This window comes from Natrix helvetica (genome assembly GCF_964273705.1).
Source record: "Natrix helvetica genome assembly, chromosome: 3".
NCBI classification, from domain to species: Eukaryota; Metazoa; Chordata; class Lepidosauria; order Squamata; family Natricidae; genus Natrix; species Natrix helvetica.
The window spans coordinates 120,662,382-120,675,601 of NC_138549.1; the positions used below are offsets into that span (position 1 = coordinate 120,662,382).

The window sequence follows — 13,220 nt, forward strand, 5'->3', positions numbered from 1 at the left end:
ACATGGAGGTAAATGGTTATTATGCCATCCAGTCATGACATAATTAGGTGTATCACAGTGGAAAATAACACAGCCCCATTCTACATCAAGCACTATTAATGATAAGCATTTAAACAATTATGCATGCTCCTTGCCAATGTTCTGTACTATTGACTGGTTAATGCTATGTCTATTGTTTTGCTGAGAAAGCCATGCATTGTTCAGAGAGCCATGTTAATTTCAACTCCCACTGCAACACCAGAAAATAAATGCATGGCAAATTATAAAGTCTCTATGTGGGGCTTTTATATTTTACACTTCCAATCAACAATATAAAACAGAAGCCAGTATACCATTAGTATACATGCTCCTGTAAAGCAAGGATTCAGTACCTGTGTTTGTGATCCCAACATAAAAGCAGCTGAAAAGAATGAAACAATGAAAATAAAAAAGTGGACTGTATCAAGAATCACTAGCAAAAGAATCGGAAAGATACTACATCATGTGAGCCAAAGTCAAAAACTGTACCACAAGTGCAGAAGAGCCATAAATTTTACACCAAGACATTGTGGTTTAAGAGTATACATAACATGGCAGCCTGCAACTCTTAATGCTGCTTACTTGAAGTACAAGTCCTTGAAGGTGAAATGTGTTTCTACAATGCCTGTTGTTTTCACTCTGGTTCGTAGAACATCTTGTTGGGTTGGAATGTAGCTGTGCTGCGATATTCTGTCCAAATCATTTAGGTAGCTAAAAAAAGAATGAGAATGAGGAGGGGACCAAAAAAGGAAAGAAAATATTCAGGAACATCTTGCAAACTGATCCTCTAATTGAGTCCGAATTGAAGCTGGTGCTATACAGAATATTTCTTTAATTTTATGTTAAGCTACGGCTTAGTTCAAATGGTCTAGAACAGGCATGTCCAAAGTGCGGCCCGGGGGCCAAATGTGGCCCTTTTTCAAATTGCAAGCGGCCCGCGGCCTCTTCTCCCCACTGGAGTTATTTGTTTAGTCTTTCATAAAATACCGTATTTTTCGAAGTATAAAGATGCATCTTTTTCCCCTCAAAAAAGAGGCCAAAAATCTGGGTGCACCTTATACACTGAATACAGCTTTTTTTGCCTCCCAAAACTCTGCGCCCTTCACCAAAATGGCTGTGCATAGCCTTTAGGAGGTTTTCAGAGTGCTCCGGAGCACTGTGGAGGGCATAAATGAGCAAAAAACGGGCCGTTTTTTGCTCAACTTTGCCCCCCCCCCAGCCCCCAGAAGCACTCTAGAAGCCTCTTAAGGGCTATTCATGCCCTTTTTTAAAAAGGCCCGTTTTCACTAAAAATGGGCCATTTTGGGGAGAGTGCAAAAACTTTTTTAAAAATTTGCCTCTTCAAAATCTTGGTGCGTCTTATAGTCTGAAAAATACGGTAGTTAATTCGCATTTAATGTTAAGGGTTCAAAGAATGTCAGGCTGAATGATCGGCCCCACACATTTTCACCTCACCAAATCTGGCCCTCCTCGCAAAAAGTTTGGACACCCCTGGTCTAGAATAATGGTCATATTTTAGGTTCTTATTGAGCTCTGCTTTAGAATATAATGTATAAATCGGGAGGCCAATACTTCTAATTCTTCACCCAAAACCCCACTGAAGATATTACCTAGTTTGATAATGAAATGCCTGGGAGCTAAACAGAAAGCTTGGCAAACCAAAACTGTCAAAAACTCAACAATTTCTAATCCATTACTTTCCAGAAGCCATGCTATAGTTCTCTATTTTTAAAGATATTAGGATCCTAGTACTCCTTGCATCAATGTCGTTCCTAATTTTATTTTTATTTAGATCAGAGAAAATCAGTTAGCTGTAGCTGTTGTTGGATTCCAACTCTCATTACTCCAAGCAATATGGGCAATGGGAGCTGTAGTATAACAAGATTTCTAAGCCTGTCGGTTGCCTATTTGTAAATTAAATACAAAAAACAAACAAACTTACCTTTGTACTCTTTAAAACAAGTACATTCATGGTGCCATACAAAAACAGTTATAGCAGTATATTTTTTCCTGTTGTTTAACTTAGAAGAAGCCATTCCAATGTTCAGTGGGAATTCTTCGTCATAACAGACATTAATAATATTATTCTTTCCTATCTAAATGTTCAGTATCTTCTATATTGTGGATATGCTTCCAGTTTACCCTTTTTATGTTTTTTTCCTACTTTCGTTTCTGGCTGGTTGCTTTCCTATTTTTCTTATTTCCTCATATCTTAAAACTCTTACATATGAGATGATGAATCTTATATTCAGTTATCCACAAATACATAACATATCAGACAGGACCCTCACCACAGCAGAAACCAATATCCTTTCCAAAGGATTCAACTTTGCAGTCGCCCCCAAACGCATCCCCACTGAAAACATCATATGCGGAGTTGAAGCTACCCTAACCAATATCAACCCAGATGAAGCCAATAAAATCAGACTTGAAGTCACCAACGTCCTCTGCTCTAGCAATCCACCCAGAAGCAACTTACATTAAGAACAAAAAGCACTCACCAACTTGAGGAAATAATTATTCTCCCAGGAGACAAAGATAACATCACTGTGGTGATGAACACATCTGACTACCAAGCCAAACTATCCAACCTACTCCAAGACTCCAAGACTTAAACTCCATATCATTTGAATCTTCCTGAAGCTAGGATTGGAGCTGCTGGAGAGAAGGAGGGGGTGAGTCACAAGACAAAGACACTGAGGTGGGGGCCCTTAAACTCCATATCATTTGAATCTTCCTGAAGCTAGGATTGGAGCTGCTGGAGAGAAGGAGGGGGTGAGTCACAAGACAAAGACACTGAGGTGGGGGCCCTTAAACTCCATATCATTTGAATCTTCCTGAAGCTAGGATTGGAGCTGCTGGAGAGAAGGAGGGGGTGAGTCACAAGACAAAGACACTGAGGTGGGGGCCCTTAAACTCCATATCATTTGAATCTTCCTGAAGCTAGGATTGGAGCTGCTGGAGAGAAGGAGGGGGTGAGTCACAAGACAAAGACACTGAGGTGGGGGCCCTTAAACTCCATATCATTTGAATCTTCCTGAAGCTAGGATTGGAGCTGCTGGAGAGAAGGAGGGGGTGAGTCACAAGACAAAGACACTGAGGTGGGGGCCCTTAAACTCCATATCATTTGAATCTTCCTGAAGCTAGGATTGGAGCTGCTGGAGAGAAGGAGGGGGTGAGTCACAAGACAAAGACACTGAGGTGGGGGCCCGCGCGCCTAACGGCGCGCGAATCATATATCTATAAACCAAAATAGCAATAATACATTCTGGATTAGTGTGTTTGAGATTGTGATTTTATTTATTTCAAAATGACTGGCTTAGTTCAATGTAATAGCTGTTTTGCACCTGTCTTTCGCAGTACTTTTTTCAAATTTGGATACTGTCCCCTTTGTAAACAAATTACGAGTCTACATAGGCAGATTACCTATCTAGAATCTGTAATCTGTGCTCTCCAAGCAGAAACTAGGTGTCTACGTCAGCCATTCCACTCTATGGTGAAGCCACACTATCAGCCCCCTCTACCACAAAGATCTTGCAGGAGAAGAGCTGTCTGGACAACTGTGGGATCTGGCAGGTTGAGAGCTGTGAACCATAAACCCAAAGCTTTTGCTGTGACCCAGCAAAACAGATATAGTGCCCTTGCTGACCTTAATGGGGACACTAAAGAGATAGGTCAAGGCAGTTGTGATAATGATGACTCAAATAAGCAGGGGATCGTGGTCCAAAACGAAGAACTTTCTTCGGAAAGGCGAAAAGGGGAACCAGGTATCACACATCAGTCGCAGAAGAAGATCAAGGTATGTAAAAAGAGAAGTCACCTTCTGGTTGGTGATTCAATCGTAAGAGATGTTAATTTAGGAGAGGATACGGAGGTTTTAAAAGAGGTCAGGTGTCTGCCAGGTGCTACTGCCAGCAGAGACAAGAGGCGTATTCTTAAGATAGTCAAGAATGCAAGTAAGGACTGTGACGTTGATGCTATTATACATCTTGGCACTAATGATCTATCCCAGAAAGATGTACTTTCTGTGCAGAATGATTTCCAGAACTTGGGGTATGAACTTAATAGTATAGGTTGTAGGCTTATCTTTTCAGAGGTTTTACCTGTATATAAGGAACAAAAAGGGAAGGGCCAGCGTGTAGCAGAGTTTAATGTTTGGCTAAAGGAGTGGTGTAAAAGGGAAGGCTTTGGTTTTATTAGTCATGAAGCCTGTAGCTGGTCCAATGAAAAACTGTACAAAAGAGATGGGTTGCACCCATCCAAGAAAGGAACTGAGTTACTTGGCATTAAATTCACAGATTTTCTTGATAAACATTTAAACTGAAGAGCGGGGACAGAGAATTAATAGATACAGAACATCTCTGTCCCCAGCAAACTAAAATTCATAGGGTTATAAATGCATGTAACATAGATGTGTGTGTGGGTAAGATTATCACTCCTGCTGTCAAGCAAAACCAAGCATGTAATAGTGATTGTCATACCATGTGCATGAATCACACAAGTGGCAAGAAAATAGGGGCAGTCAGGCATAATACAGGTTATGTAGACAGTAAACACAAGGTCAATCAAAATGGACTCAAATGTCTATATACCAATGCACAGAGCATGAGGAATAAACAGGGAGAATTAGAAATTCAAGTAAAAGAGGGCAGATATGATATTATTGCCATTACAGAAACTTGGTGGGATGAAACTGACAAATGGAACATACAGCTAGAAGGATTTAAATTATTTAAAAGAAATAGACCAAATAAAAGAGGAGGTGGAGTTGCACTATATATAAGAAATAACTATGTCTCTACAGAAATAGAGCACAACAATAATGAGAACTATCTTGAATGCATTTGGGTCAATATTAAAGGTTGTGGGGGAAATGACATTGCCATAGGTCTATACTACAGGCCACCCAACCAAGCAGAGGAAGAAGATGAACTCTTTGCTAGTCAGCTAACTAAGGTATGTAGGAAGCACACCACAATAGTAATGGGAGATTTTAACTACCCTGACATCAACTGGGAAACAAACTCTGCACCAAGTGGAAGATCCAACAGGTTCCTAACAAACCTAGCAGACAACTTTGTTTTCCAAAAAGTAGAGAAGGAAACAAGGGGATCAGCCATACTGGACTTAATTCTCACTAACAGAGAGGAAATGATAGAAGGTGTTGAAGTCATAGGAACCCTGGGGGCAAGTGACCATGCAATATTGGAATTCAACATTATCCAAACACAAGTAGTAGAACAAAGTCAAACTAGAGTCTTGGACTTTAAGAAAGCTAATTTCAATAAACTTAGAGAGAGCTTGGGAAAAATTCCATGGATGAGAATCCTCGAGGGGAAAACAACTCAAGAAGCTTGGGAAATTTTGAAAAATGAGATTAGAAAAGCCCAGTCTAACACATTACCAATGAAGAAGAAAAACAACAGCTCCCAAAAGAAACCAGCATGGCTGCATAAACAACTATCTGACAAACTGAAAGACAAAAAAAGTAAGTATAAAAAGTGGAAGGAGGGGGACATAACTAAGGCAGAATATCAGCAAATAGCCCGAGCCTGTAAAGATGAAGTGAGGAAAGCTAAGGCTCACAATGAAGAAAGGCTTGCCACAAAAGTAAAAATTAACAAAAAAAGCTTCTTCCAACATGTTAAAAACAAGAAAAAAGTTAAGGAAACAATTGGTCCATTGCTAGGAGAAAGTGGCAAGAAGGTGACAAGCAACAGGGAGAAAGCAGAACTATTTAACTCATGTTTTGCATCTGTCTTTACACAAAGGGATAAAACAGTCCAACCTATCAAAAGCAGCACCACAAAATTAGGAACACAAATTGAAATAGGGAAGAAAATGGTAAGTGAGCACCTGTCTACCCTAGATGAGTTCAAATCACCAGGACCGGATGGATTACACCCCAGAGTTCTGAAGGAACTAGCAGACGAGATCTCAGAACCACTGAATTATATCTTTCAGAGATCCTGGAACACCGGGGAACTACCAGAGGACTGGAAAAGAGCTGATGTGGTTCCCATCTTCAAAAAAGGGAAAAAATTAGATCCAGGAAACTACAGACCTATCAGCCTAACCTCAATACCAGGAAAGATTCTGGAAAAAATAATCAAGCAACGAATTTGCGAACACCTAGAAGCAAACAAAGTAATAGCCAAAAGCCAACATGGATTTGTCAAAAACAGATCATGCCAGACTAATCTTATTGCATTCTTTGATAATGTGACAAAATTAGTGGACCAGAGGAATGCCGTTGATATAGTTTACTTGGACTTCAGTAAGGCTTTTGATAAGGTAGACCATAACCTACTACTAGATAAAGTAGAAGAATGTGGGTTAGACAGCATCACCACCAGATGGATTGGTAACTGGCTGACCAACCGCACTCAACGTGTAGTTCTCAATGGAACTGCATCTACATGGAGGGAAGTATGCAGTGGAGTACCCCAAGGCTCTGTTTTAGGCCCAGTACTCTTCAACATCTTCATCAATGATTTGGATGAGGGAATAAATGGGGAACTCATCAAATTTGCAGATGATACCAAGCTGGCAGGAATAGCCAACACTCCAGAAGATAGGCTTAAGATACAGAAGGATCTTGACAAACTTGAACATTGGGCACTATCTAATAAAATGAAATTCAATGGTGAAAAGAGTAAGGTTCTACATTTAGGCAACAAAAACGGAATGCACAGGTACAGTATAGGTGATACCTTACTCAGTAGTAGTAACTGTGAAAGGGATCTTGGAGTCCTAGTGGACAACCATTTAAATATGAGCCAGCAGTGTGCAGCAGCTGCCAAAAAAGCCAACACAGTTCTAGGCTGCATCAACAGAGGGATAGAATCAAGATCACGTGAAGTGTTAATACCACTTTATAATGCCTTGGTAAGGCCACACTTGGAATACTGCATTCAGTTCTGGTCGCCACGATGTAAAAAAGATGTGGAGACTCTAGAAAGAGTGCAGAGAAGAGCAACAAAGATGATTAGGGGACTGGAGACTAAAACATATGAAGAACGGTTGCAGGAACTGGGTATGTTTAGCTTAAGAGAAAGAAGGACTAGGGGAGACATGATAGCATTATTCCAATATCTCAGAGGTTGCCACAAAGAAGAGGGAGTCAAACTATTCTCCAAAGCACCTGAGGGTAGAACAAGAAGCAATGGGTGGAAACTAATCAAGGAGAGAAGCAACTTAGAACTGAGGAGAAATTTCCTGACAGTGAGAACAATTAATCAGTGGAACAGCTTGCCTCCAGAAGTTGTGAATGCCCCAACACTGGAAGTCTTTAAGAAGATGTTGGATAGCTATTTGTCTGAAACGGTATAGGGTTTCCTGCCTAGGCAGGGGGTTGGACTAGAAGACCTCCAAGGTCCCTTCCAACTCTACTATTGTATTGTATTGTATTACCCCACTTACAAACGAGTAGGTCGCTACCTACTCGCTTTAATTTGCATTATATCCCCACCTGTTTCTTTAGTCTTTAAATCATTAAGGAAATGATAAATTAACTTAGTATAACTGCCTCACCGTTGAGGCATATTCTTAATTATAAATGTGATATTATCTAATTCCATATAGAGAGGACAGAATATACTTACTTCCACTAAAAAACAATAATCTTTTGTTAAATAATACTAGAATAGTTACATCATTCACATTTAATACTCTGGCTTTTATTAGAAAGAATACACTGACTTGGCATTCAAAGGAATACCATATTGTCCTGCTTAAAGACTAAATAACAGACAAGGAAGCTAACAATTTAACCAAAGTTCAAGCCTCACAAGGTCTAAAACAAATTGCTGGCATAAAAATGCAAGAACTATTCCAACTGCTTAGAGCTGAAATTTAATCACAAGGGCCTGTGGGTTGTTTCAATATATAATATATTTCCTTTATTGTATATAGCAAAGCTACCAGTTTAGAGCAGATTACGTTTTCAGAAGCAAAACTGACATATCAACTTTTTTGCCCATTATGCTTCATATTCTGGAGAACTACAGCACTAATAAAACCTTTTGTTGACTTCAATTTAGAGAAGTTATAGATCCTGAAACTGTAGAAAAAATGTGGTAAAGTAACTGGAACCTGCACAAACCATTATTTCAAGAAAGATTAAAATCCCTGACAGCCTAAACTCCATTACAGCAACTTCAAAAAGGAGTACAGCAATGTGAAACCCAAAACATTCCTAATGATCCTAGTCAGTTTCATATCACTTCACAGGAGTTCTCTCTTCTAACTAAATGAATGTGAAGTCATAAAAGAGGTAGAGATACTGCAGGACAATAGTTAAGATACACACAGACGAGCCTTTCTTTCTTCTCCTCCTTTTTTCCAGTCCTTCAAAAGGATCCCTTGGAAATTAAAGAGGGAAGGAGAATATTTGCTTCCACTGGGGGAGGAAATTTGGAACAATTCAGAGTTATCTTTAACTGTCAGCTATGTTAGTTTGGTTCATTTTTTACACATAGCTCCTTATAATTCTATTTTTATGGATTTTAAACTGTTGCTTAGAAATGCTTCTCCACTGACAAAATAATTAAAATTGTCTCCCAGTATCTTAGCAATACAATTATTATGGCATAAACACAAACACTTATCCTATGTAATCAAGGTACCTTACTGTGGATTTCCCCCAATTTCGCTCAAGATAATAGGATGATGGACAATATAGAAGATGACAAGTTTAGCAAGAGGAAGAGGGAAGAATCAGTATCCCTTTGTTCTGTTGTGCACTTCAGTTCCAATAAGAAGATCCCAAAATTGCAATTAAAGAGCAGATTTCCTAATGTCCTTTATAGCAGATGGTAAGAGTGAACATTGTTAGACTTGACAGTTCAGCCCTTTCATGTCACCCACAGAACTTGCTTTGATCAACTAAACACAATCCAGGGAATCTTCAAAGCCAAGCCTCCATCAACTGTCCATTTATTAAACCATTTTCCTCAAATGCATTTTTATATCCTCACATAGAGAGATTTCCCATAGCCTGTGGAGAAATACCACAACAATTCTTTAGAGGTATTCCTTCATGTCATGGTAATTCTGCAAAATAAATAGCAGTTTTCAGATTATAAAAAGTATTTGTAAGATATGAAGAGCATGAGGTGATCAATTCAGCTACTTAAAATCTATTAGAAGGTTTTCTTACTAGGATGCAGAATCATTCAGCTGGTATTCTCTTGATCTGCTGAAACATGCTTGAACTCCAGGGTCTCTCCATAGCCTTTTTATCACTCCTGCTAACTCAGGAGTCATAACTCCTTCCTCTGCACTTCCAGCCAGTACAAACAACTGACGGGCATCATCCTGCAAAAGAAAACAGCTTAAATACTGATATTCAATGGCATAATACGCTGCTGGACTACCAGCATCAGAAGTACTTTTCAGGTAAAATGTAAAATTATTGGAAACATTATCTACTATCTATCAAAAATGGTTTTTATCTCTTTCTCTGTATTCCCATCAGAATAACCAAGTAATACTGGAGAACTCACTATTCAAGACATAATTTTATATAATAGGATAAGAACCACCAAGAAAATGGCAGTTGTAATGAACTCTAGTTTCAGCAAATTCCTGTCATTCAAATTACTATTACAAAATTGTCACAACCTATCATTGTCTTAATACTCCAAAAACAAATCCTCTCTTTTACAAAAAGTGATTCTCAAAGGTCCAGGCCTGGACTGGGTGAGGATCAAAGCAAACACACAGGAAACCAAGCAGCTCAGTAACCCAGACTTTTATCCCCAACAGCAGGCCGGAGCCTCGGTACAAAATGAGTATAACACACAGTTCTGTGCAAAGTCACTGGGAGCTCTTGCCTCCCAGCGCACTTTATAGTCTAGGGCCACACCCTCCAGCAGGCCGGCCTGACACGCCCGCTGGTCACCCAGTATCCGGCCATCTGTGCCAAGCATCAGGCTGCAGTGATGTGGCCCGGCCAGCAGTGTGCTTCAGGGCCCTGTGAATACCGACCGGAGGCGCATGCATGGGGTGATCAGCTGACGAGTGGCTATGTGGCACTGCCACTGGAAGTCCCCTCGCCACCGTCCCCTCTTCTCTCTCCACGCCAAGCGCCTGCCCGTTGCCTGCTGTCTGGTGTAGAATCGGCCAGGAGAGTGGCCTGACGAGCAGCTGGTCGGGGGTGCCCTGGCATGTCCCGCCGCCATCGCAGCCTCTCCGATGCTGCGATCGCCATCTCCGATGTGTGCTGCTCCGTGCCCTTCCCACCACCACGTAGGGCGAACCCCGAATCAGGGCTCAGCAGAGATGCAATGTCTCTAGAATGTGTTTTCTTGCCAATGTGCAGAAAGGCAAATTGCCAGAAATTATATAACTGACAAACATTATAGAAGCACTGTATATGGACTACCCAGGAAATAAGGTAGCTTATATAACGTAGTAGTATAAGAACAATTAAAATAATATTAACAGTAGATTTAGAAACCCAGCAGAATATATTAAAAAGTTAATTTAAAATGTGCAAATAAATTGAAGTTTTTCCTAACACCTACAAGAAGATAGGTATCAAGTTTCCAAGCGTACAACATTTGTTACATGGGGACAATGAGGAAAAGGTCTTATTTCCTTTCAACACTTGTCAACAATTTCTTGGTGCATGATCATGTCCTACAATATCCTCATTTCTCCCAAGAAAATTATAATAACTGCAACTAAATTTTCAAAATAAATTATCCTCAATTTTTGTGTGTTATATCAGTTATGCCAAAACTGTCTTGTATTTTTTTTTTGTGCTCTAATATTGTATACAAAACAATGATCTATACTCACAGCTCTGGCAATTTCTCCAAAGTCAATCTTTAGTCTTCCCATTGCTCTTATTATTGCAATGATGGATTGAATTGTATTGCTGTAGACAACTACTTTATACTGCTTGCATTCTTCCTCTGAGTAGCCATCCTCATGAATGATTCTGGAGAAAGACAGGGAAGTAAGCATGGAGTACAGATAGTCCTTGACTTATGACTTGTCACTTAATAACCGTTCAAAGTTATGATGTACTCAAAAAATCTACTTATGAAAATCCTCAAAGTAATGACCATCCCTGTGGTCCTTTGATTTGCATTTTGGGTGCTTGACAATTGGATAAATTGGATTCAGACTTATGATCCTGTCATATTCATTCATTCATTCATTATTCTATCTATCTATTTATCATCTATCTATCTATCTATCTATCATCTATCTATCTATCATCTATCTATCTATCTATCTATCTATCTATCTATCATCATCTATCTATCTTATATGCCATTCACCTCGTGATGTGAGGTGGCATTGAATGGCTTACAACATAATAAAGCATGTAAATGAGAACAATTATAACATATAAAAATTAGATGACGCAATTATTCACTTGCCATCACTTGATTTGCTTAATTACTATTTTGACTTGCGGTGACCATCATAAAAACAGGCACTAAATTGAGTCCAATCATGAAGTGACTCAATTTATGACCACAATGGCTTACAACTAAAACTACAGACTCAATTGTGGTTCTAAGCTGAAGACTACCTCTAGGAAACTTCCATTTAGCCATGAATCCCAAAGTGATTATGACAGTCATTTTTGAAGATCTTAATCTATATCTCATGGGATAGCCATATGGCAAGTGTTTTGACCATGCAGTTTCAACCATCCTTACTAGCCCGGGAATGACAACAAGAATACCAGGTTGGAGAAGATTGTTATATATGGATATAAGAGGAAATAATCCTCTTGATCTCTCGTAGGAGAGAAATCAAGAGGATTATTTGGAGAATGGTCAAATAAAATAATGATTACATTTAAACCTTTGTATCTACATGGCAGAGAGTATGAGGGACTGTCTATCTCTCATAGTATCTGCCCAGCCAATTTGATCAAGTAGGCGCACTTCAGGTTCTTTTGATTATACAATGCCATTTATCAGAAGCCCTGAAATGTGTCGTCTTTAAAGCATCTGACCTTTGGAATGAGTTCCCCCCCCCCGCATCCCCCCATCCCCAATTATTCCACTCTAGTGTTTTGAAAGGCCTTGAAGACCTGGCTTTTCACACAAGCCTTTAGTGAGGATAAGCCCATTTGGGCTGTATGGATCTGTTTCTTTTTCATTTCTGTCCAGCTTTTATATTTGCAATCTTCTCTCCTTTTTTATTCTTATGTTTTCCTTCTTTCCTTCCTTCCTTCCTTCCTTCCTTCCTTCCTTCCTTCCTTCCTTCCTTCCTTCCTTCCTTCCTTCCCTCCCTCCCTCCTTCCTTCCGCTTGTGAACAGCACAAAGTCATTGGGAGTCAGATATATAAATCTTACAAATAAATGAATGCATTAATTTGATTTCAGTTATGGTAGTTTTTTACTGTCTTTTTTTCTAATTCACTCATGTGACCTCTGAAAAATTAAGGCTATGAGCCAACCAGAATTATTTGGTACATGCTACGTACGGTAATAGTGAAGCTGCATCTGAAAAATAAAGGGAAAGGGGCTTGCACAAACTGAAGTACTTTTTGTTTACATAATAATCACACCCATAATAATCTCCATTGAGATCCCAATAGGTATGTTTTATACTGTATCCATGATAGTTCAGGTACTGTATAATGGAAAAGGGGGCTCTTTCATATGTAGGCACTGTGCTTCAATTCAAACGAATTGTTTCAATATCGTATATTGCATATTTTACTTACTTCATCTGCTTCACTATGGTACTTTTACCAGATTCTCCAGCACCTGAAAGGACAAAGAAAAACTGGGATCATGTTGATGTACTGTCTGAGCAAAAGTGATTTTTATCCTACTAGTCGGTAGATCCAGAAGCATCAAAGCACTAGACATAATTTAAGCAACTAGACCTTTTAAGAAATAATCATAAGTAATCTATTGAGAGTTTAAACTGAAGAATTCTACTTATTCTCCCACTAGACAGCTATTAGACTTGTGAGTCCTGATTGGATACAGACAGGAAAATCTGAGAGGATATAATTTCAGGCAAAATCTATCTTTATTCGTATTTTGTAGAATGCAAAGAAAAAAAGATGACAAAACTGGCCTCCATAGCTACACAAGACAGTGCCAGAACTCACAATGCCACTAAGTTCCCCAATTATCACTGCTAATAGATGGAAGTGAAATTGCACCACCTAATATTATCTGTACCAAATGCAGAAGCAGAATAATACAGTAATAAAA

At 39.3% G+C, this 13,220-nt stretch overlaps 1 protein-coding gene across 1 annotated transcript in view; it reads right to left on the reverse strand.

Annotated features, from left to right (window-relative positions):
• Positions 1–13,220, reverse strand: part of GNAI3 (G protein subunit alpha i3) — a 40,510-nt gene that overhangs the window by 4,559 nt on the left and 22,731 nt on the right. Inside the window, exons 2-5 of the mRNA XM_081946933.1 lie at positions 12,719–12,761; positions 10,825–10,966; positions 9,179–9,336; positions 601–729 (exon numbers count right to left, since the gene is read on the reverse strand). Coding sequence (XP_081803059.1) covers positions 601–729; positions 9,179–9,336; positions 10,825–10,966; positions 12,719–12,761 — 472 coding nt within the window. The remainder of the gene's footprint in view (positions 1–600; positions 730–9,178; positions 9,337–10,824; positions 10,967–12,718; positions 12,762–13,220) is intronic.